A 26,961-nucleotide genomic window follows, 5' to 3' on the forward strand; every position below is an offset into this window, starting at 1 on the left:
TTACACAGAGGTATCGGCTGTTGTCTCGGGGTGAAGGATAAGAATGATTTGTGAAAACTTAATAGAACTAAAAAAAAAAAAGTATATACATGTACTCTCGAGTGAGAGAGTAAAACGTGGAATGTAGTGGAAAGCCAATATATTAGCTTCCATTAAACATCCCGTAAGGGGGTCGTGTGGAGTAAGCCCTGCTGCTAGGCCATAATCCACCACTTTATTACTTAGCAGTATTGCTAGTCGACTTAATATAAGCATTATCATCACTTAGGGGACATATAGCTCTATAAACCTCTATACTTTTATTTCAGCATAGTATCTTAATGCAGAGAAAGGGAAAGAAAAAATATATATATTTTTTTAAACAATAACAACCCCACTTTGCATTAGATCTTACCATAATAGCTTTGTAATATCATTACCTAAGTACACCCAATTGTAATACTTTCATCAATATGTTTGTCTTTACAAAGCTTTAAATCATTCTTTTCCTACCCAAACTACAAAGATTAATTATCTTTTACTATTACAATTGTTAACTTTACAATTATTAATTGTTAACTTAAATAGTGTATTAGGGGTACTAAACTATGAGTGATTCTATGATTTACATTTATCAAATATTTACTCGGATATTGTAAAATAAGTATTGAAATGTTGAAATATTAAAATATAAATGCTACCCCACTCATAAACATTATGTATGTATATTACACATTACCGATCTTGCTGATTATAGCTTTTCTTCACGTAACATCATTGCCTTGCTTTTTTTTCACTTTTTCTCCTTTTTTTTTTCTCTCCTTCATAGGCAGAAAACACGACCAAAAAAAAAAAAAACTTGATCTGCCCAGAGTTCACAGCTGTATAAGGTACCGGTACTGTTCTTTTCTCATATTTTCTCATCTTTTCCATTGTTGAGTAAGCTTGTGCTATTATCAAGATTGTGATGATTTCTGTCCCACCATTGTCCAATCTGGCCGGAGCTCTTTTGCTGAAGATTTTGGGACTTCTACGACTGCCTGTACGGAGCTAGGATCAGAATCTTGAAAATTCCATAGAATAATAACTCCTCTGACAAGGTTATCTATGGTGTTTACTTGTCCATTATGCCAGATTAATAGTTTTGTTGTGAAACCCCATCGATACGGCACTTTATTGTTACGTAGATTTTTGGTAATATTGGAGAATTCCCTCCTTTTGTTCAAAGTTAAAGCTGATAGATCTGCAAATATAGATATTCCAGAGTATGGGGCAGGTATGGTCGTAGAAGTTCTGGTTGCCTTAAGGAGTGCATCTTTAGATTTAAAATAGTGAAAGCGTGCTACCACATCTTGTGGAGTTTCATCTGAGAAGCGAGAAGGGCGTGGAATGCGGTGAACTCCTGCTCCCATGCCGCCTCCGTGAGAGAGGGTGCTAAACTTGCACACATGGATTTAATATATATTTGAAGCTGATCTGGTTTTATTGCTTCCTCTATACCTTTAAATCTCACATTATTGTGGAGCGCTCTGTCCTCGATGTCCGTCATCTTTTAAGTTTTAAATTTTCTTCCTCCAATTTACAGAGTCTATCTGTTACCTCTTTATGTGCGGTGCAAAGAACATCTTTTTTTCGCTCTAGGTGGTCTGTACGATCCCCAAGTTCTGCAAGCTCTTGATGAATATTAAAAGTAATATTTGTAAAATCTTCTCTTATTGTAACCCTTAGGTTTAAGAGTGCTTGCATGAGGTAATCTTTTGTAATTTGGCCTCCCTCCAGCTCATGTTGCAATAAGTCTGCCCCCTGGTTAGATTCAAGCTCAGACGATTGATCTCTTGTTTCAACGCCGTCCTTGCCACCTTGCGCCTGCTTTTGGCGCTCTTTTCTATTTTGCCTGATCTGATAGCTTAGATTGCTTTTTTGGTGGCATTTTACATTTTCTTGCAACTGGTTTTTGTTTTCCTCTTTCTTTTCCCTTCTTTTTCCTTTTTCTACAATCGCTTTATATCTGCTTACAGCCTTGTATCCTTCCTTGTACTCCGCTTAGCTAATCCACTTGTCTGCTTCACTACCATCTTGCTTTTGCTTTTTTTTTTTTTTTGCTTTTTCTGTCAGTATGGATATAAGGACTCTAGCCTCTTTTTTTCTCTCTTTTTCCTTTTTCCCTTTAGGACCCCTCATGGGGTTAACACAGATGACGCGAACATCACGTGGCACTTCCAATCCCTTACCGGATGTGGATTGGCTGCCAACGGCTGACAGGTTTCTAACTTTCCTCCAATGAAATCGCACCACTTACCTTCAAATACCGGCTCAGTTCCCGCACATCAGCTCCCCTCTGATGAGCTGCGGGCGAAACGCGCGCGTCAGGGGCTGACGATCCAGCTTTATCTCTTATTTTCGCTCATCATGGCAACAGAGATATGATGGATCCTGAGTTGACTTCAAACTCCCATCAGGCGAAACCCGGAGAAGTGGTTAAGGTTTACTGTGATGCTGTAGCAGTCCATAAACCTTTTTATCATTAACTATTGTGTTGGCCGGGCTGTATCCTGTTTCTCCCGGGTATATTTTGAAGTCTCTCTCTGACTTATCAGGAGTCTTGTTACTTAGGGCACATTATCGAGTGTGGTACCCGTGCATATATGTGTTAGGCTATTTAGGGTAACCCATGAGATAGAGGGGTGTATATCTGATTAACATTTGTGCTATACCAAACATCAAGGCTGTACTAGTCATAATGGTTGTGTCAGTGATCTGTACTTAGGAGTGCGACACTCCCAGGGTCGCTTTAACTCCTCACTCCTACTATCTATGCATACAGCTTATTACCCATTACGCCTACACTATATGTCCATGTGACCTATCTGATACCTCACATACTGGAGGTCTCAGTCGTTCATATATATTTGTTACGTGCAAAATTACTGCTCTTTTGCACATAGGTATCTAAGAGAGGACACTGAAAACTTTTGAACAGGACCTCTCTCTAGGGCTATTACGTACCAGTGTATAAACTTATGATTGCTAATTTACTATTGAAGCCTTACCTATGGCCTCAGGGATCTATTGATTGAGGTTTCTGTTCTCACGGCTATACCTGCTAATATTGTTATCATTGTACCTGTCATCAGTGTTAACACCACTTTCACCCTAGCGTGCAGTGGCATATCCGTGGGGATAATGGTTACCTTTGTCCATGTCCTCTCTTTTTTGAATTTTGAAGCAGTTTGTATTTCCAACATGGTGGGGGTCTACAAAATTGGGTTTTAACCCCTCACACGTTGGAATATCTGTTATATAATCCGTTAAGACCCATATATTCAGTACTCATCTTTAGTGTGGGATACTGTATTCTATCGGAATTATAACAGATTTTATTTGTTCACAATTTTTTGGTGGTTTTTCACCTATGTTTGATGTGTAGTTTTATTTATTTTTAGACCTTACACAATATTGTACTGTATGTGCCAGGGGAGGGCTGCCAATGTGTGGCCTGGTGGTAAAAACTATTTAGTGTCCCATAGTGCAATTTTACCAACCCACCTGTTAACATCAGCAACAGACACAAGTACACAAACAAAATAGATATGTTGATAGGCATACAACACAAATGATAGAAAGAATGAATGTGCTATGAAATTAGCTGAGAACAGTGGTTAGAGAGCAAGTGCCCCACCACTTGACAGTTGGACTTCAACAAGGGAGATCTTTCCAACCATGTGAGCAATTAGTAAAATGAGTTCTGATTGTCCAGCAAAGGAATGCTATTAATGCATGAACCGTATATATATCATGCCAATGAGCAATAAACACAAACTTGATACATCATGTCACAAAAGGCAACCATTAGCAGTCCAGATGTTGTTGACTACATCTCCTATGCTTATTTTACAGCTATAATGGTGGTAAAACATCAGGGAAATGTCTACAACATCCGGAGTGCTGAAGGTTGCCTGCCCCAGATTTAGAATCTAGTGCAGGGCTGCCCAACAGGTAGATCATCAGATGTTTTCAAACTACAGCTTCCATGATGCTTTGCCATTCAAAAGCATTCTAAAAAGGCATGCAAAGCATCATGGGAGTTGTATTTCTACAACATCTGGGGATCTACCTTTTTAAGCGCCCCTGGTTTAGCAGCAGTCAGACTGATAGCTACTAGAGGGGAGTGGGGTTGGAGGATAGTGCCATCTAGGTTGTTTTTCCTCCTTGGCACTCTACTAGTAATAAAAGACTGATCACGCATTACTTTATCTAAACCCTGTAAATGACTTTTATAGTCCTTGTTAATAATGGATGTATAAAAACCACACTATATTGTTTCTCTATCCGCTTGCCTACTGCAGAGTTAATACAGATTCCTATGATTTTTTTAGGTCCCTATGTTGGAGCAGATGTGGTATAATGGGCAACAAAATATACAATTCAAATGTAACCACCCAGGCCAAATGTCAATAATACACTTACCTGACTGCGTCTCTAATGAAGTCTGTTGCTGCCCTACAAAGTGCATTATTTTCTAGCCAGCTAATTGTAAGTCACATTAGACCACCAACTGAATGTGTACGAATACCATAATCCATACCAAATTGCTTTAATCAGAGTAGACCTTGTGTTATACTTTTATTCATAACACCACAACATCACGAATATCCTAAAACCAGGTATGGCTACATGATGGATAGCCAACCTACAATAGAACTACCACTCCCAAGATGCTGGGCCAGCCTTTGCAGTTGTAGTTCTCACTCAACTAGGGGATCAACCTTTTGGCCAACCCTGTCCAACCCACCCAATAGTAATTTCCTAACCCAAGCCCCCTGTGAGTCAGGTCCATCCCAGGAATCTGTCAACACTAAGGAAAGCACATTATTCCACTGGAACTACAAATCCCACTATGCCCTGTGAGACCCCCCTATCCCACACAGAGAGCTGGTATAGACTTGGCACAGATCAGCCATGAGCGACCCCTGGCACCAGCTAGATCTGAGCTTCCCAGCAGTGGGGCTGGATGAGCGTTATGGGATTTGTAGCCATCCTGGCAAATAAAGAGTTAACATCTGAGCTATCTGTAAATGTGTTATGAACCCAGTGACTGTGGAAGATGCACGCACACAGAGACCAGTCAGAGCATTACCTCCTCCGCTGGAAGGCGATTCACCTCTTTCGAGGCCGCCATATACCGCTCCCGGGGTCTGGGGGGAGGGGGAATGACGGGTTACAGGTAGATCCCCTGCCTGACCCAGCGCTCACATATTGAATGGGCAAAGGCTATCTTTTAAAACTTTTTATAGTGACCATCATATACATATAGATTCTCTACTGCCACAGCGTGTACTTTTTTTCCAAGCGGGTGTTATCACTGAAGTGCAATATGCATTCTTCCCCCCAGCTCCCCATGAGGTATAACCAGCTTTGCAAGTAAGGAGGTTGCTCAGATCTATGTGTACAATCCTGAGTCTGAGCATGCTCAAACACACCACTCACCACACAGAGCCAATGGACTAGTATGCTACATGTTCATTCCTCCCACAGGAAATGTAATGCCATTATCTCAGCTCCCACCCTTCCTAAACAATTGTAATTTTGTGTTTGTTTGTTTGTTGATCCTACTAACCTCAAGCACTACATCTGTATTATCTAACAGGATAATAAGAGGTTGGGGAAAGCCCTGTCTTCCCTGATCAGCCCTCCGCCCCCTCTCCTGTCAGTCCAGGAAGCAGTAATTTTGTATCACATGCCCCGATAGAACGCTGGGATGATTCATCCTCCATGGGAGCCTGAGATGCTGCGCACTGAGAGCCTGGGTTAGAGGGGGCTGGGATCTCATCAAACCCTGGGCTTATCGCTGTCTGCAGAGCATCGTCACATAGTGGAGATCTCCCTTACACACAGCCATGGAAGACATCCTGAAAAAACTGCAGAAAGACGCTTCTGGGAATAAATACAAGGCTATTAAAGATAACTGCTCGCAGGCAATCGGTGAGTCAAAGCTACCGTGACACCTGTTCTGTATGCAATCTGAGAGTATGGTGACCATACAGCAATATTACAATGCCTTACGCAGGAAAGAATCAAAGAGCATGCAGCCCTACCTTATGCAATGCCAATAAGCTTCACTATAAAAACAGCCCATATAAAATAATATAGATAGACCTAGTACAGAAAACACCCTCATCTAATGGCATACATCCCATATGGCAATTTAGCTTACTCCTTTTAGGTTTGTTAGTCATTGATGTAAATAAATGCTAATATTTTAATACCATTGCAGACGCATATATGTTGTAATTTAGTGTCCATTGTCCCAAATATGTTACAGGAATGTATCGATCTAATCATGGTCCTGAGGGTCAGATTCGTGACTAAGTTACTGTCCGTGGTGCTTAATAAGTCAGTGAAGGTTCTGTATAACCCCCCTATTATGTAAACTTTTTTATGGATGGGATAGCTTGAGTGAATCTTTACATAGAATGGACTATATGATGTTTACAGAGTATCTAGAAGAGTTTTTTGTAATTTTTTTTTAATGGAAAATGCAGAAGCAGGCTCAAATAGATTTGAAAACTAGTTAAATAACTAGGCGTGCTTTGTTATTTGTTGGTTTTGAAATGCTGGTCAGCCATTCTCCCTCCTACTTCTCATGTAGGCTTACCTGTACATGGCCTTTGGTCTCGCATATGATGTAGCATGGGTTCATTCATATCATTGTCCACATGGCAGCACCCTCAATTCTCTATAAAATAGCTTTACAACCCATTCATCTTGGAACACGACAGTCCAGGATTTAGGCATGTCCCATTGCTGTTCCTATTGGTATGATGAGATATTCTGGATCGCTGGTGTGTCTTGAGGATTGGTTTGGGAACCACTGGTCTGTATAATGTAGTGATGATTGATTGACTTTTGCCATGTCTGGCTGAGCATAGTAGAAAGATTAAGCCATAGCAAAAGGTTAAACAACATGCATTATTTTTAAATATTGGTAAAATATGCATTGGAACATAGCAATTCAGGAAATGCACAATTAGCGCAGATCTTGGTTTGCTGACATCAGTCCTTGATACCCACACCATGGGTGGGGGGGTGGGTGAGTTTAACAAAAACTATTCTTTTCTAAAATGTAGCTTCCCTTAATCTCTAAAATTTATTATCTCCCAAATGGCAGCGAATTTAGATTCGTTAAGTTATATATGTTTTGGTATTTAGAGTAATCCTTTAAATGGTCTAGTGCAGTTAGCTCTCAGTGATTAGTTCTACTGAATCCTGGCTGACCAACTACATTTACTGAACACATTCTATTGAGAGAGTGTGGCAAGGTAATCATCCACAAAACATCCACATGAGCAGTTTAAAAGTTGTGTTTAACTAATTCCTTAAAGAACACTAAAGGTTTAGGAATACAAGCCTGTATTCCTAAACGCTTTAGTGTTCCCATCCATTAGTTTCGTAAGCTCCTCACCCCGTTTAGCATAATAAAAAAGTTAAAAATCCATTTCATGTGCCTTTTTTTTCAGCACCGAGGCTTCCTCGTCACTGCTTACCTCTCCTCCTACAACATCAAGTAGGAGGTATGGGCTCCTTCGCCAATGTCCAATCCAATGCTCCTCGTAGAGCAGTAGGGGCCCAATGTGTATATGTACTGAGCAATGCTCATAACAAATTTCCCCATAAGGAGCCACTGAATCAATGATTTTCCATGTGGGTTTCAGTGACGTGACGTAGGGGTTGCAGGAAGTGCCTCTAGTGGCTGTCAGTGTGATTTTAAAGGACCACTTCACACCCATGGAGCACTTCAGGTCAGGAATATCCCAGTAATAATGAGTTTTCAAAAGTGTTGATTTCTACTAGAAATCAGCACTTTTATAAACAATTAATGAAACACCCCCTGGCTTTTAGTCTAACAGCCGGGGGATTACTTCCTGCTTCTGTTTGCTCATCTGAACTAACAAAAGTGACAGGCATGTTTTACATTGCAGGCTTAAAAATACAGGATCACAGCACCAAGGCCACTTCATTGAGATGAAGTGGCATGGGTGACTTTAGTGGTCCTTTTTGAAGTGCAGTGTCACTCAAACAGTGCAGGAGTAGACAGCAGGTAGCTATTGTTAAATTATGCATTCCATTATTCTTGGCCTTAATCTAGCCACTGCAATGTTAAATGGGCCTTACATAGTTGGGGTTCATTAACAGATGGAGATCTACCTGCGTTACCATTATATTGTGCGTAAAAATAAGGAAAGAAAATACAACGCTCTGAAAACAGAATTTATCAAGGTTGTCAGACTCTGTCCCTAAATCTGTTTGGAGTTTTAAGATTTTTATAAGTCACATGTCTAGTAATTCATATGTTGGGCAAGAGTAGTGAGCAAACCTGGTGAACAAGTAGAAAAGATAGTTGACATGAATCTGCACTGGACTCTTCCTGCAGATGTGATCATGAAAGCATCACAAGCAGGTGGTTAACGTTTTATTTCAGCTTTTAAAATTATACTTACAGGTCATCTTTGAATGTTATATTACATTCAATGTGTATATTATTCCTACAAACCTTTTAACAGTATTAAGGTAGGTTATGAAGTTTTGTTTGTTTGTTTTTCCTGGAAAATGTTTTTCATTTCTGCACCTCTGTCACTTCTGAGTATTTCATTAAGGTACAATCTTTATGACATACGCATACTGACTGCTTTGGAATTTCATTGAAATTCAAACACATATTGAAGATATCATAAGACAAAGCAGGGACAACTTTGTCTTATGGCCAAGCCTATGCACAAGCTTCACCATCAAGTTTTGTCAGATCCCAGCAACTGTTGCTTGAGATGGCTGGCATCATCTTGCTCATCATGAGATGTGATCTATGGATGTTCCCTTGGTCTCGCAGGATGCTTCATAGACTTCAGGGTTGTACTATTGCGCATGCTTGTGCTAGCACAGCACCAGGAATAAGTGAATCTCCAGGAGCTGAAGAAGGTCCACAGGAGGAAGATGGTTGCAGCCTCAAGGGACAGATTTAGTTAAGTATAACTACCTTCCTCTGCACCTCACGGCCACCTTACCGAAAGTGGAGATGTTACCTTCAGGGGTATTTAAAATATATGAACCCCAAACATGACAGATCAATTTTAAGTCAAAATTAGAACCAAAGATAATACGATGAGATTATATTATTCCATGAAATCAGAAAGTGATAACTTTTGTAAAGGGACACTCCAAGCTCTATAACCCTTTCAACAGGATGCACGTAGATTCCCTGTACACTGTGGCTTAAAATTAGAGATTTGCTAAATTGTTATGTTAAAAACCTACCCATTCAGTGCCTGAATGCAAAGAAACATAAACTGCAGCTATGTGCATGAATTGATCTGACCGCTTCGCAAATTTAACTGTGAAATGTGTTGTTTGTGTAGCTGACAGCAGCAACAGTGCAGTTGATATCGGCTTAGGCATCAATTCATACTGTGTGCTTAGCTACAACAAATGAGAACCAAGAAAGGTTGCGCCAAAATTAAAAATAAATAAATCAATAAAAGATAAACGATAATAATAATAAAAAACAAGTAGAATTAAAAATAATAATAGATAAGTTCCAATGAGTATCAGGAGATCAGATGATTCTAGTCTCTAATTCCACTGTGGGGGTGAATTCTCTTGTTGTAGTAGTTCACACCGTCTCGTGATATGGAAAACACAAGAAGAGAGTACCAATCGTGCGGAGTGTTTACAGTTAATATAGCAGTGTTAAAACATATGTATTACACTCACATTTAGATGAGCTATAGCCAGCTCAGGGTTTGTAGGCATATAGCGGAATAATCCCCGCTTACAGGATGTGTTGGTGCTTGTCCTCCAGGGGTTTTGTCCAACTCTCAGAAGAAGGAGATAAAAACAGCAGATAGTGCTCTCTGATGATATTATTGAGGTGGTGAATAAAATAAAATAAAATATACTCACAAGAAAAGTGCAGGTCACACTGCACTTTAAAGGTAGCGTTAGTGATATAATCCCCACTTCAGGATATATAGTATAAAAATGCCAGGAAAATAGTTGGAATAGTAAAACTTATAATAGTGTGTAAAAATGATAATGGTACAAATATCTAACCAAAAAAATCATTTATTTTATAAATAACACAATATAAATAACCATAACTACCCTCTCAGTAAAGTAATACTTCCTGATATTATTTTTAAACCTTTGTCCCTCTAATTTAAGACTATGTCCTCTTGTTGTGGTAGTTTTTCTTCTTTTAAATATAGTCTCCTCTTTTACTGTGTTGATTCCCTTTATGTATTTAAATGTTTCTATCATATCCCCCCTGTCTCGTCTTTCCTCCAAGCTATACATGTTAAGATCCTTTAACCTTTCCTGGTAAGTTTTATCCTGCAATCCATGAACCAGTTTAGTAGCCCTTCTCTGAACTCTCTCTAAGGTATCAATATCCTTCTGAAGATACGGTCTCCAGTACTGCGTACAATACTCCAAATGAGGTCTCACCAGTGTTCTGTACAATGGCATGAGCACTTCCCTCTTTCTACTGCTAATACCTCTCCCTATACAACCAAGTATTCTGCTAGCATTTCCTGCTGCTCTATTACATTGTCTGCCTACCTTTAAGTCATCAGAAAAAAATCACTCCTAAATCCCTTTCCTCAGATGTTGAAGTTAGGACTCTATCAAATATTCTGTACTCTGCCCTTGGGTTTTTACGTCCAAGATGCATTATCTTGCACTTATCCACATTAAATGTCAGTTGCCACAACTCTGACCATTTTTCTAGTTTACCTAAATCATTAGCCATTTGGCTTATCCCTCCTGGAACATCAACCCTGTTACATATCTTAGTATCATCAGCAAAAAGACATACCTTACCATCAAGACCTTCTGCAATATCACTAATAAAAATATTAAAGAGAATGGGTCCAAGTACAGATCCCTGAGGTACCCTACTGGTGACAAGCCCAAGCTTCGAATATACTCCATTGACTACAACCCTCTGTTGCCTGTCACTCAGCAACTGCCTTGCCCATTAAACAATATTGGAATCCAAACTTAAAGATTGCAGTTTATTGATAAGCCTTCTATGTGCAACAGTGTCAAAAGACTTACTGAAATCTAGGTAAGCAATGTCTACTGCAACACCCTGATCTATAATTTGAGTTACCCAATCAAAAAAATCAATAAGATTAGTTTGGCATGATCTCCGTGAAGTAAACCCATGTTGTCTCTGATCTTGAAATCCATGTGTTTTTAGATGTTCAACAATCCTATCCTTTAACATGGTTTCCATCACTTTCCCCACTACTGAAGTAAGGCCTGTAAGGAGTCGGGCCTATAGTTGCCCGACTCCTCCCTATTACATTTCTTGTGAATGGGCACAACATTCGCCAACTTCCAATCTTCTGGGACTACTCCTGTTATCAATGATTGGGTAAATAAATCTGTTAATGGTTTTGCTAGTACACCACTAAGCTCTTTTAATAGCTTTGAGTGTATTCCATCAGGTCCCATTGACTTATTTGTCTTTACTTTTGACAGTTGAAATAGAACCTCTTCCTCTGTAAACTCACGTGTAATAAATTACTAATTTATCCTTTTTTTAACTGAGGTCCCTTTCCTTCATTTTCATCTGTAAATACCGAACAAAAATATTAATTGAGGCAGTCAGCTAGACCTTTATCCTCTTCTACATACCTTCCTTCTTTTGTTTTTAATCTAACTAATCCTTGTTTTACTTTTCTTTTCTCATTTATGTATCAAAAAAAAGTTTTGTCCCCCTTTTTTACTGACTGTGCTATTTTCTCTTCTGTGTGTGATTTGGAAGCTCTTATAACTTGCTTAACCTCTTTCTGCCTAAACTTGTAGATCATCTGTCTTCCTCACTCTGGTTTTTTTTACAATTACTAAATGCTAACTCTTAGTTTTTTACTATTTTGGCCACATCTGCGGAGTACCACAGTGGTTTCTTGAATTTTTTGCTTTTACTGACCAGCTAATGCAATTTGCTGCTGCCTTCAGTAGTGCAACTTTTAAAGGGACACTATAGTCACCTGAACAACTTTAGACTTGCACAGCCTTCCATAAACACTTCCTGTAAAGAGAGCCCTATTTAGGCTTTCTTTATTGCAAGTTCTGTTTAATTAAGATTTTCTTATCCCCTGCTATGTTAATAGCTTGCTAGACCCTGCAAGAGCCTCCTGTATGTGATTAAAGTTCAATTTAGAGATTGAGATTCAATTATTTAAGGTAAATTACATCTGTTTGAAAGTGAAACCAGTTTTTTTTTCCATGCAGGCTCTGTCAATCATAGCCAGGGGAGGTGTGGCTAGGGCTGCATAAACAGAAACAAAGTGATTTAACTCCTAAATGACAGTGAATTGAGCAGTGAAATTGCAGGGGAATGATCTATACACTAAAACGGCTTTATTTAGCTAAAGTAATTTAGGTGACTATAGTGTTCCTTTAAATAATCCAATTTCTCTTGGACTCCATTTAAATTGCTCCAGTCTGATAATGACGCCTTTACACATATTCTAATTTTAGAAAAGTCTGTTTTTCTAAAGTCTAAAACTTTTGTTTTTGTGTGGTGTGACTCAGTCACTGTTCTTATATTAAACCACACTGACTGATGATCACTGGATCCTAAACTTTCACCTACAGTAATATCGGATACCAAATCTCCATTTGTTAACACTAAATCTATTATTGCCTCTTTACGAGGTGGCTCCTCAACGACTTGTTTTAGAGACAATCCTAGTAGGGAGTTTAGAATATGTGTGCTCCTGGCACAAGCAGCTATTTTTGTTTTCCAATTCACATCAGGAAGATTAAAGTCACCCATGATGATAACTTCCCCATTCATTGTCATTTTAGCTATTTCCTCAACTAGTAGATTATCTAACTCTTCAATTTGTCCTGGGGGCCTATAAATCACACCTACACGAATTACTGTGTGATTACCAAATTCTAACGTAACCCAAACGGACTCTATGTTCACCTCACTAACTTTTATTAGGCTAGATTTTATGCTATCCTTCACATACAGGGCCACCCCTCCCCCTCTCCTGCCTTCCTTGTCTTTTCTATATAAAGAGTACCCTGGTATTGCTATGTCCCAGTCATTTTTCTCATTATACCATGTCTCAGTAACAGCGACTAAATCTACACTATCAGTTGCCATTATTGCCACAAGTTCATGGATCTTATTCCCTAAACTGCGAGCATTTGTAGACATGACTCTAAGCTTATCCTTTTTTAACACACTTGCTACAGGCACCTTCTGTACTTGTTTTAGGGGACAATTGGATTGATGTTTTATCACCCTTTTGCCCCCCCCCCTCCCCTCCTAGTTTAAATACATCTTAGCAAAACCTCTGAACTGCTCACTGAGAACATCTGTTCCCTTTTGAGAAAGATGCAAACCATCTTTTTTGTACAGTTTATTTCCATTCGAAACAGGGCTACCATGATAAATAAAGCCAAATCCTTGCTCCTGACACCATTCACCAAGCCACAAGTTAAAGGACCACTCTAGGCACCCAGACCACTTCAGCTTAATGAAGTGGTCTGGGTGCCAGGTCCAACTAGGGTTAACCCATTTTTTCATAAACATAGCAGTTTCAGAGAAACTGCTATGTTTATGAATGGGTTAAGCCTTCCCCCTATGTCCTCTAGTGGCTGTCTCATTGACAGCCGCTAGAGGCGCTTGCGTGCTTCTCACTGTGATTTTCACAGTGAGAGCACGCCAGCGTCCATAGGAAAGCATTATGAATGCTTTCCTATGTGACCGGCTGAATGCGCGCGCAGCTCTTGCCGCGCGTGCGCATTCAGCCGACGGGGAGGAGAAGAGGCGGATCGGAGGAGGAGAGCAGGAGGTGAGCTCTCCGCCCAGCGCTGGAAAAAGGTAAGATTTAACCCCTTTCCCCTTTCCAGAGCCGGGCGGGAGGGGGTCCCTGAGGGTGGGGGCACCCTCAGGGCACTCTAGTGCCAGGAAAACGAGTATGTTTTCCTGGCACTAGAGTGGTCCTTTAAAGTCCCTAATACACATCCGCCTGTCATTCTGAGTGTTATGCACAGGCAGAACTTCAGAGAATGACAGTGTGGAAGCAACCTGCCGTATATCATTGGCAAAAACACTAAAAACTTCCTTAACCTCAGAAACCTCATTGCAAGCCAAGTCATTTGTCCCTAGATGGACAAGTACATCCAATTCCCCTTCCTGCTTTGCTTGCTTAACAATATTACAGATACGCCTTCTGTCTCGTGAGCAGTAGCTCCGGGAAGACACCTCACAAGACCACCATTGTCCATCTCCACACCTCTTATGATGGAATCCCCTAACAACAACTGCTTTCTATTAGGCCTCACCATAGTCTCCAAGCCTCTCCCCACAACATCACTAGCCTCAGTGCCTCTCTCCACATCACCACTAGCCTCAGTGTCTTTCTCCACAACACCACTGGCCTCAGTCCCTCTCTCCACAACACCACTAGCCTCAGTTCCTCTCTCCACAACACCACTAGCCTCAGTTCCTCTCTCCACAACACCACTAGCCTCAGTGCCTCTCTCCACAACACCACTAGCCTCAGTTCCTCTCTCCATAACACCACTAGCCTCAGTGCCTCTCTCCACAACACCACTAGCCTCAGTACCTCTCTCCACAACACCACTAGCCTCAGTACCTCTCTCCACAACACCACTAGCCTCAGTTCCTCTCTCCACAACACCACTAGCCTCGGTGCCTGTCTCCATAACACCATTACACTCTGAAAGTGCAGAAAATGAATTATGTAGAGCAACAGACTGTGCAATATGCCTTTTATCCACAACTCTAAGTCTACCAGATCCTACAGTGATCCATCGGCCATTCCTAGTATGTCTCTGCGGCAGTGGCTTTGCAGCAGTTCCAGCGTTTGTTTACCAGAAAATTTAGGGACAAAGGTTTAAAAATAATACCAGGAAGTATTACTTTACTGAGAGGGCAGTGGATGCATGGAATAGCCTTCCAGCTGAAGTGCTAGAGGTTAACACAGTAAAGGAGTTTAAGCATGCGTGGGATAGGCATAAGGCTATCCTAACTATAAGATAAGGCCAGAGACTAAAGAAAGTATTTAGAAAATTGGGCAGACTAGATGGGCCGAATGGTTCTTATCTGCCGTCACATTCTACGTTTCTATGTTTCTAAATTTACAAATCTCAGACTTCAAAAATACAATCTCCTGCCACAAGATAGAGAACGGTCTACAGATTAGACAACAACCAAACCTCCAAAAAGTGGAACGTGAAACAAATGCATAGCAACTATTACACTGAACTAAGTCTGCCATTCCAATGAGGTGAATAATTTAAATCAAACAAATCTTAACTTTTTATTTATCCTCCTGAATACCTCAGATTACCTCCAGTTTATCTCCAGAATATCTCCAACCACACACTTAGAAGCAACACTTAGATGAAGCAACCAAGACGCCCTTAATATTTCAGTATTTTTCCAAGGCACCCCAGGTCAAAATTTCTACGTTGTATATCTGTACAGTGCTGCCGCATTTACTGGCGCTATAGTGTAATGTACAGTGTTGGTGTTTGAAGGGGTGCTTGTATACATTTATTGTGTTTTACTACATGGGTGTGTTTGTATGTGATGTTTGTGTTTGATTGCAGGGGTGTATCTGAATGTAATGTTCACTTTTAAATGTGAATGTACATTTGTGTGAAGTATTTGTGTTTGAGTGAAGGGCTGTGTTTGTATATATTTTTTTAGTTTGAATGCAGGGGTCTGTTTGTATGTAATATTTGTGTTAGATTGCAGGAGTGTCCTCATATGTTGTGCTGGTGTTTGACTGCTTGGATGTATGCACATACATACATATTCATGCACATTAACACACATATGCATATAGATACACTGACACATACACACACAAATTCATATAGACAATGACACATACACACAAACATTGATACATGCCCACACCATGACACAGATGCACACTGACCTAAAAACACACACCCTGACACACAGATGCACATACACAGATGTGTGCGCGCACACAGACAGAGAAGCACACTGACATATGTGTATATATACACGCACACCCTGACACACACACCCAGCCGGCCGATACTACAGGGGCCCGGTCTTGTTGAGCAGTGATTTTTTCCCCCAGTGCTATAATCATAGCACCGGGGAAATATTCCGCGGTACCCCTGTGTGTACGGGCGCCACGGCACAACATTTGGGAACCGCTGATCTAGAGTGTTCCTTTAGTAATTTATTTTGGAATACAAAGGAAACAAATAAAAAATTTGATTTGTATTTCTTTTTATTGGTCCAAAGTATAAAGGTTAAACTATATGAAGTATAACACATGCAGGTTATGCCTAATGTTTCATAATACACACAACATATGGTTTACAAGCTAAATTTGCTCCAAAATAATGAGATAATATACAAAAACATATATAGGAGGGTTATTAGGTATTTAGGTAATTGCCATGCTAATCGAGGCAGTGGCATATTTTGGTAAAACAGACTGATTTCTAATAAGATATAGTCATAATGTTATGACAGCCCCTTTACCATCTCACACCCTCCCACATGCATATTAGCATCCAAAAAGAGACTGCAAATAACAAAATAAAGTGATGACACATGTACATGAGTACTTTTGTAAGCAATGTTAGAGAGTAAATCTGTATGACTTTTGGACATTTAATGTAAAACATATAAAAAGGAGAGGTGTATAGAGGTTACAAGGGTCGTGTAAATCAGAAAAATAAGGTTAATTATTCTACCTTAGATGGGACATTTATATTAGAATTTCCAGTACCAGAAGTCTCTGGTTTTAAAACAAAGCTTCTGTGATTTAAGACAAGATATGGAACTAGTTTTCAGACTGTCGCCACTGCCGACCATAAAACAGGTTAGTGGCCTGACTTGCTCTCATATCTTGTTTTGATATTAATGGTCCTGTTTATGAGTTTACTTCCACTTGTAATTAAGTGGTAAATAGCAGTTTACTGACCCTTGTGAACTACTTACAAAAAAAAGAAAAAAAAAAAGGTTTGGTGTTGAGCATTTGACCCTTCCCAATCAATCACAGGCTCCCAAGATAATTTGAGGTAGATGGAGGGAAAACTTCAAAGGAATAATCTGTATAAAAGTACAGAGGTACCTCGGTTTATGAATTTAATGCATTCTCCGGGACGGACTTTTTGTATTGCGAAAAATTTGCGAAACGCGGTTTCCCATAGGAATGTATTGAAAACCAATTAATCTGTTCTGGAGGTCAGAAAAAAGTCAAAATGAGCTGGCATGGACACCACCCACAATGCACAACACACAATAAAAGGTATGCAAATGACTAAGCTCAGCTCCCTACACTTCCACCACTAGAGAAATGCACTAAAAAAGCTGCAAACAATTTCCAGAATGGCTCCAAAACTCGATGCAAAAGCCACTCCAACACCTCTACACTCTACGCCACGTGCTACCCACAGGCTCCAGCATGCAGGGGGCGGTGCTATAAACCTCCCAGGTGCAATGCATCCTCGGGAAACTTGCTTTGTATTGCGAAAAAAAATTGTAAACCGAGGCAATATTTTCAATGGATTTTCATTTGTTAACCGAGGCGTTTGTAACAGGAGGTACCACTGTGGTTCCAACAAAAGAAACAGAACAGTTCTCCACGCAATCTTCTTTTCCTTATTTTGTAAGGGCTTTCTTCCTGCCATTTACCTGTTAAAACTGTATCTCATCCTCTTCTCTTCACAGTTGAAGATAATTGTGCTAAGCTGCACTCATGTGAGCCACCAATCAATCAAACTGTTGTCTCTCAGAAATCTGTCTTCTGATTTTGAAAAGCCAAAATATATATACACACTAGAGACAAAATTGATTGAAATATATGTGAAAACCAAGTGTTTCCAGGTGTACCTCACAAACACCTAATTAGTAAATAAAAGGCAAAGAAGTGAAAAAAATCACCCGGTACACGTATAAAATTTGAATATAAACATAACCTAGATGAGTGGACCATGGTAGTCGAATCAGTGTAGATCTATAACAATAAAATTAAACAGCACATAGCGTAACACAAATAAATAGAAACAGAGTGAGTGATGATGTTCATGTTAAACTCACAAACATTAGATGAAACCGGCTTCTCACCCCATCAGGGTTAAAACGAATCAAAGAGCTGTTGTGACTATGATTTGCCAAAACTTTTCCTATTACAGTATCCTCCAGTTTTCAAGTGCCTTTCGCTGGTGTGGGAAACTGTACTAACTGGTTCCTTGGCATTCCTGTGAAGGAAAGTCCTACCACTCAAGGGTCAATATGGTCTCTTTGTATTCCTTTGTTAATTGTCTTTTGTCTTGCCATTATGTTGGCAATATACAATTTCATGTAGTACAAAACTGTCCACATAATTCTTAAAAGGAATATTCTGGGCCCCATAACCATTATAGCTCGCTTTAAATTTTTCCTACCAATCTTCTCATTCTTTTTACCAATCCAACCAATTATCAACACTTCTACCTGGCCAAAGGTAGCTTCCTGCCATGCACGATCCTGTAAGATTTGAGCCATGTCTGTATTAATACATCCGCAAAAACAGGGGGAAATGAGGAGCACCTACACTCCCATAAAACCTACAATAGATACTCTGTAGATGCTGTAAAACTTTGAAATAAAAAAACAAAATATTTTCTTTAGAAAAAAGCTCTTAAAGATTTTTAGTCTTTTTTTTAGATACGAAATGTATTTTTAGGAGCAACACATTTGCCTTGTTTGTGCAATATTTAAATGCATACATAGTTTTATCTAATAAATAAATAAAATAAAAACATTATTGTATAAAAAAAAAAAGGAACGGCTTAGATCTTTGCACTGATCCAAGAACATAGAGCGTAAACTCTAGTTATTACATACATAAATTTATTAGGGCAATCTTAAAATAAAATCTGTGTAGTTTTCACTTTTCAGGAGTTGTACTACTATGCTATAGTTTGGTATGAAACCCCAAGACAAGTAGGAGAAATAAGTGTCAGGTCGATATATTATTGTTCTAATCAGAGAGATTTGTAGTTTATTGAAATTCTTACTATATTACTTACTATATCTTGGAGTAGAGAGAAAATGAAAGGAAATGGAAATAATGTGTCCAGTGCTTATCCTCAGCTGATATTACTACCTTTTACTGGGCTATCCAATATCTAAGGTAAGCATTAGAAGAGCAGACCGTATTTGGTCACTCAGAAGAACAAACAAAATACTAAAAAAAGAGGCAGCTGAGTGTTACCTCCACCTTACCACCTTAAACTGTTCAAGGGACTCTTCAGTCTCCAACAACCTTAGCTTGCTGTAGCAGTTTGTCTGTATAGCTCATACCCCTGCAGTCTCATTACTCAATTCTTTGCCACTTAGGAGTTGAATCACTTTGTTCTTCAGCCCTAGTTACACCTTACTGCTTGTGACTTGCGATTTTAATTATTTTATGTTTATTTTATTTTGACTTTTTTTGAATGTGACTGAGACTTCACTTGGATACAGTTCTGTACATGGCACATGAGGCCATTGGGGGAGTGGTGACATGCCTACTCTTATTCTACTTTTGTAAATTCATACAGTATTGCACTATTTGCTGTGTTCTATCTCCATATATCCTACAAAATACATTGAAGATCACCATTCAGCTGATATAACCCTTTTTGGGTAGATGAGCCTGATTACTTCCTACATGAAGCAGTTTTGGTATATAGATCATGCCCCTGCAGTCTCACTGCTTAATTCTCTACCATTTAGGAGTGAAATAATTGTGTTCATTCACACCTAGTCACCTAGTCACACCTTTCTGCATGTGTTTTACACAGCCTTCCCAAACACTTTATTGCACAGTATGTTTGATTTAGAATTTCTCATTTGTATTTTTAGACGTTGCAAATAAAAGTAGCATGAGTCGTGGAAACAATGTATCCGTTTTCCTCTTGCTAAATCCCTGCAAATAGAGGCTTTCCAGTTTAGTCTTTTTACTCTGATGTAAGTTTCTCTTCCACTAAACTCCAAGAGATCAAAAGGTCTTAATGAAAATGTAGCTGACTATACACAAGCTACATGATGAAAACAGCAAATTAGGCACCATAAAAGTAAAGTCGGATGTACATGGCTCAATAGTCTTCTTGAAACTCTATAGTATCCACCATTGGGACTGAATAAACCAAGAACAAGAGCTAACTATCACTGAGGTTGATTTAAAGGGGCATCCTAGACCCCTGAAGCATTTTAGTTTGCGCAAAGGTTTTATACGTGAGAGTGTGTCCTCTTTATTACTCCATCAGCTGATCATCTGCAATAAGCAAAGCCTGATTTCGAAACTATCAAGCCCCAATACTGCTGTAAGAAAGTCAGTGCTCCATCAGCTGATCGACTGCAATAAGCAAAGGTAGCCTTCTGGAAGACCACACTAAGACTCTTTGCTGCACAGAATCATTTATATTTAATTCAACCACCCTGTACATTTATTTTATTTTATATATATCCTGTGTGCATTGTATATTTTCTTGCCCTTATATCTTGTCTGTCATGCTAAAGTGTAGTTTGCTAGCTGTATGTAATTGTTTTATTCACCTATATGCATGCCTCTATTTCCCCTCTGATTTCTAACTGACCTCTGACCCCTCCCTTCTTTTATTGATATGTTTGTTTTTATTTGAATAACCATCCCTTCATCTCTGTCCCTAGATACAAATCCCCCTCCCTCAGCTTTATTGCAAGCCTATCTGACCCTCACATATCTTTATTCAACAGCCTGATTTCAAAACTATCGAGCCCCAATATTGCTGTAAGCAAGTCTGATACCCACCCCACCCCATGCTCATTATTACATTTATAGATTGTGTGTAATACACACATTTTAGATAAGTTAAAATAACAGGTGTACACACTGCCTCTTATTAGTACACTCCTGCACTTTCTTAACCCAGAAAACTTAATTTTTACCCTGCCTTCACCTGCTCTTGATATTCCAAATATTTCCAATTTACTTCTTCCCAGTTTAGCAATGATCTGTCTTTTCCTCCTCTTTATTTCCTCCTTCTCCCTCAGTATAAAAATATCTCCTTACACCCACTTCACTCATCCCTTCATCCACATTTACATATGCCCCTCTTTGCTACACTCCCCCTTTCTCTCATCGCTTGCCTTGCACTCACTTTTCTACTCTCACTCCTACCCACAATTGATCTCATCCTAGACCCCATGCATACAAAACCCATTTACACCTTCTATCACTTTCTATCCTTCTGCTTCTAGCAGCTGGTGATGTCTCTCCCAATCCAGGGCCCTACACCTTCTCTACACACACTAAGAAAACCAGAAACCCCACAAACCTCATCACAATAAGGGTCTTTTACCCTCACTTACCAACATTCAGTGTGGATTCTTGAACGCCCGCTCCGTCTGCAGTAATTTAAAATCAACAGCCATACACAACTTTTTCATCTCAAAATCACTCCCACTACTTGCACTTACAGAGACATGTCTGTCCCTCTCTGATAGCGCTACTCCTGCCTCTTTATGTTTTGGTGGGCTACAATTCTCTCACACTCCCAGACTCAACTGTAAAGGAGGTGTTTTCTTCCTGGTTTCCCCACTTCCTCTTACCTGGCACTCCTTTCCTTATATTTAGGGATTTCACTATCCCAATCAACAACCCCAACTGCACTGATGTCTCTCGTCTGCTTTCTGTAACCTCCTCCTTTGGCCTCACGCAATGGTCCAATTTAGCAACCCATACAGTGGGAAACACTCTTGATCTCGCCTTCACCAATCTCTGTACTGCCTCTAATCTCTCCAATATTCCTTTTTCTCTATCTGACCACCATCTGCTGACTTTTGACATCGGCATACCCAAGACCCAATTGACACCACAATCTGAACATCAATATCACAGAAGCCTCCAATGTCTTGACCTAGACCTATTTCTCCACTAACCTCCAAACTCTCATTTTACCTATCTCAAACCTCACCTGTCCTAGCTCTGCAACCTCATTCTACAATTCCACCCTCTCCTCTTAACTAGACATCATGACACCTCCTAAATTTAAATGCAGCAAGTGCCCCCAACAACAACAACCTTGTCACACTAAGCTGACTCGATACCTCCAAAAATGCTCCAGAACTGCTGAATGCTGTTGGAGAAAGTCTCACTGTGCGTCTGACTTTCTCCACTATAAATTTATGCTGCGCTCATACAGCTTGGCTCTTTACTCTGCAAAAGTAAATTACTTCAATACTCTCATAACCACACTCTCCCACGAACCCAAATGACTATTTCACACATTTAACTCTCCTCTTCACCCTATTCCTCCTCCACCTACTTACTTGACCGCCTCAGGCTTTGCAACTCCCTTCAGTGACAAGATCTCTACAATCAGGGAAGAGATCTCTCATCTTTCTTCTTCCCCTTACAATACTTCCCCTAACCTCACTCCCTCTGCTGTTCTATGTTCATTCGCACCCGCTACAGCAGAAGAGGTTTCTGCTCTGCTCCAGTCCTCTTGCCCCACCACCTGCTTCCTAGATACTATTCCCTCGCATCTCATCCGTACTCTGTATTCTTCTCTTTCTCTACCTCTCACTAAAATTCTCAATCTCTCTCTATTCTCGGGTATATTTCTATCGCCCTTCAAACATGCAACTGTAACCCCAATTCTAAAGAAGCCCAACCTTGACCCTACCTCCCCGTCCAACTACCGTCCTAACTCGCTACTGCCTTTTGCATCCAAGATCCTTGAAAGAGTTGTGTATGCGGGATTGACAGACTTCCTTGAGTCCAACTCACTGCTACACTCGCTTTAATCTGGTTTCCGCGCTAAGCACTCTGTGGAAACGGTACTGACCAAAGTATCCAATGATCTACTCGCTGCAAAATGTCGTGGTCACTACTCTATCCTAATTCTCCTTGACCTTTCTACAGCTTTTGACACTGTTGATCATCAATAGCTTCTTCTCATCCTCCGCAATATCGGTCTACAAGATATTGCTCTCTCCTGGTGCTCCTCCTACCTCTCCCAGCGCTCTTTCAGTGTTTCTTTCTCTGACTCTTCTTTTTCTCCCCAACTTCTCTTTGTTGGTGTTCCCCAAGGTTAAGACCTTGGTCCCCTACTGTTCTCTATCTATACTGCCTCCCTTGGTAAACTCATTAGCTCCTTTTGGCTTCCAATATCATTTCTATGCGCAAATCTATCTGTCCTCTCGTGATCTCTCCCCGTCCCTCTTGACTAGTGCCTCTGACTGCCTCTTTGGTATTTCTAACTGGATGGCTGCCCACTTCCTTAAACTTAACTGAAATTCTAGTCTTTGCTCCCTCAAGTGTTGCTACTTCTGTGTCTGTCTCCATCCAAGTGCTACCATCAGCTCCACCACGCAGGCTCGCTACCTAGGTGTTCTCTTTGACTCCGACCTCTCCTTCACGCCTCATGTTCAGTCTATCGCCAAATCCTGCAGCTTCCATCTCAAAAACATTGTGCGCATCCAACCCTTATTAACGCCAGATGTGACTCATTCCACTGTCCTTTCTCGCATTGCCTACTGTAATCTGCTTCTCAGTGGACTTACATGCTCCTAACTTGCGCCGTTACAGTCCATAATGAATGCGACAGTGAGGCTCATCTCCCTGTCTGTCTGCACCTCCCACACCTCACCCTTCTGTCAGCGTATCAATTAAATTGTTAATAGCTCCCGACTGATTCCTCTCTTGCATCTCCTCTAATACTATCCTTACCTTTTGTGTTATTTTACCCCACTCCCTCTAACATGTAAGCTCATTGAGCAGGGCCCTTAACCCCTCTGTTCCTGTGTGTCCAGCTTGTCTGGTTACAACTACATATTTGTTCATCTACCCACTGTAAAGAGCTGCAGAATTTGTTGGCGCTATATAAATAATAATACTAATGACATTTTGCAAAAAAGCTGATTTCTATAGAAATTCACACTTTTATAAATTAACCGGGTTACACACCCTTGGCTTTCAAGCAGGTCTTGTTTTACTTCATAGTTTGGTTAGCTCAGTGGAGCTAGACTAAAGAGGCAGCTGTGATGGGGCTCAGGTACTCCAACCAAGTACCTCTGCCCTGTCCGCTTCCTGGAACCCTGATACGCTTCAGCCCCAGTCGCCGATGCTTGACTGGAGTTTCACCAGAACTCTTAAAACTGAACTGGCTACAGCTCTCTCCTTCCAGGCAGGTATCATCCCCTCTGCCTATGCTGCTGCAGTTCTCTCCTTCCAGGTAGGTATTGTCCCCTGTGCCTATGCCACTGCAGCTCTCTTCTTACAGACAGGTATTGTCCCCTCTGCCTATGCCACTGCAGCTCTTCTTCCAGGTTGGTGTCCTGAACACTGCCTATAATGCAATTATAGCTATTGCATATACAATTGCTGCTCTCAGGCCTAGCTCTTTTGATTTATCCCAGAGCTAGAGGGATCGTGCAGATAGAAAACCGGTCCAAAGACTAAAAAATCCACACAGGAACGAACATGCAATACTTTATTTTTTGTATTTATTTATTTTTATAAATCTTTATTTTTGAAAGTGCATTGTTAATTACATATGTCAGTAATGCCAAAGAAAATTACAGTAGTAGATTATTGGTGACATTTGGCGTTGCACTTTTTTTTTATTCGGAATTCAAGAGTAAACAGAGACAGGCGTAGTAAGATAAAAGAAAAGGAACCAACAGGTTATACATGCTGCGTAGAACATTTTAGCTTGAGGTAATATTACTAGGTTTGGTCATAAAATGCAAGTACGCACTATTATCTCAGACAGGCTTGTTATGCCCCAGAAGCTGATAACAGGTAAGTATAGCCTATAATGCATATAAACATGGTAAGGGCACTTGATGGGACTTGCATATGTTTAAAGTGGTTAGTTACTCATGGGTCAATGTTTGCTGGAGCTGGCTGTTTGCTTTTGCCATTGCTATTGCCAGGAGCTTCACAGATAGGACTGTACTATCACATGCTGCAAAGACTACAAGAAGGTGAGCTTAGGTTGAACTATGGTTTGAGTTAAGCTTAATGCTTATGGTTAACAGATTAACCCTTTCACGGGACCCATGTTATGGCATTAGATTGGCTAACTTAGGGATCGTGTCCACATTTCATCTTGGCATTGCAGTCCATTATTAAAGAGCTAGCATATGCTTAGAGTCCTGAGAGCGCTCGCTTATGATGTAGGAACCCCCCCGACACCCCAGCAGCAGGCAGTTAAATACCTAGACTCCATGGAGCGATGTTAGGCAGGTTCTGTACCCTCAGTGAGGCCAGAGCTATTTACGTCCTCTCTGCCTGGGGTCCATAGTGTTGATGTGTTAGGCTGGTATGTCCCTCCGTGATAAGGAGTTCGCCTCTGCCGCTATCCTCTAGCCGTTGGTGTCCTCCCTCTGCGGTCTGGCCGCAGAGGATCGCTGTGCTGTTGTGGGGGGCCTGATCCGTGGGACAGAGCGATGAAGTGCTCTCTGTGCGAATCTTCTGGCTCTATGCTGGGTCTATGCTCCGTGTGTCAGCTTGTAATTGCTTCCGCCGTGTCACCGTGTGTGGACTCAGGGCATTGGTAGCTGTTTAGCCAGGCAGATATTAAGGTTGTGTGTCAGCGTGTTTTGGGCTGCTCCCTACAGGTATGCAGGGCCTGCGTGGGTTTCAAGGGGATTGCATCTCTTCGGGAGCCGGAAATGGCATTGTGAGTCAGCAGGGTCACTGTGCCGCCATTTTAGATGTGGCTTGTGGTCTGGTCTGCTTCGGTGAAGCAAGGGCTGCAGGGCGTACAGGGTGTAGGCCGGTCATCACCCTCAACAGCCCAGAAGGGGGGAACAGGGCCAGGACCGCCCAGCTGAGGAAGTCCGGCTGGATATCATCGGGCAGGATAGCGGGCGGCGGCCATCCCGGTCACTCACCGCCTGAGTAGGCCTCATCCGAAAGGAACGATGCATGTCACTCCGAGGGACTAAAGCATTAACTGCAAGCCTCTCCCCGGGTACAGTGTCTCCTCATGTGCTGGCTCACCGCGGTAGGCTGTCAGGTAGATCCAGAAGTGCCTTGTTGTGGGTTAATAACTTGAAAGTTGCCAAAGCTGTTGTGCCATGTGACCGGCCAGCATGGCAGCCAGGCCCCGCCCCCCACAATACATTTTTTTCTTTTTTAACTCGGGACTAGCCCTTACGTTCATTACACTAATATTGCTGTGACAACTTCAATAAAATACCAATATTCAAATCATAGCAGACAACAAACAGAAACTTATTTTAACACAATTACATATTTTGAAAGGCTTGAGGAAGACAATGACTAACACAAAATAGCTCTCCTGCCCGCAGAGTTAGCAATATGCAAATCTAGCCGAATATGCAAATTAACAAGCCTTGCTAGTCAGGTAGCATAAAGAACTGTTGCTACCAACAGAGATAACAATTGCAGGCTCCATAGCCAAATCCACCTAGTTGGTAGCAAGCATCAGAAATATATACAAACAAAACAGAATATGTGCACACAACCCCAGTGAAAAAAACAGTGATGGTATATAAACAGAATGAAACTTCCCTTCGTGGGGTTAAGTTTCCAGAACAAGGTCCCCAAAGACTTCCTCTTGTCTTAAATACAAATGCAAAATAGAATAGGGGATCATCTGCTAAATACAGATAAAATGGAGAGACATAGCGTTTAACTGTGTGAGAGTAAGTGAGGTATTATAGTTTACAATTGGCCACTCACAAATTGTTAGATGTAAATCAGCCTTGAGTGAAATCTTTTTCTTCTGATTCTTCACACTCCCATCAGTCAATCAGAGTATTAGCTCAAAAGAGAAAGTATATGGAGAAAAATAAAGTGCAATTCCAGAGTAAAGTATAAAAAGAATTTAATAACTTACATATAAGTTAAAAGCAATGAGTATATCACCACTGGGCGTCCTACGCGTTTCGTCCTA

At 40.7% G+C, this 26,961-nt stretch overlaps 1 protein-coding gene across 2 annotated transcripts in view; it reads left to right on the forward strand.

Annotated features, from left to right (window-relative positions):
* The first annotated feature begins 5,580 nt into the window (after positions 1 to 5,580).
* Positions 5,581 to 26,961, forward strand: part of ARFGEF3 (ARFGEF family member 3) — a 146,835-nt gene continuing 125,454 nt past the window's right edge. For both annotated transcript variants that reach the window (XM_063443277.1, XM_063443278.1), the window contains exon 1: positions 5,581 to 5,961. In XM_063443277.1, coding sequence (XP_063299347.1) covers positions 5,877 to 5,961 — 85 coding nt within the window. In that variant the 5' untranslated portion in view covers positions 5,581 to 5,876. The remainder of the gene's footprint in view (positions 5,962 to 26,961) is intronic.

Source organism: Pelobates fuscus, chromosome 2 (genome assembly GCF_036172605.1).
Source record: "Pelobates fuscus isolate aPelFus1 chromosome 2, aPelFus1.pri, whole genome shotgun sequence".
NCBI classification, from domain to species: Eukaryota; Metazoa; Chordata; class Amphibia; order Anura; family Pelobatidae; genus Pelobates; species Pelobates fuscus.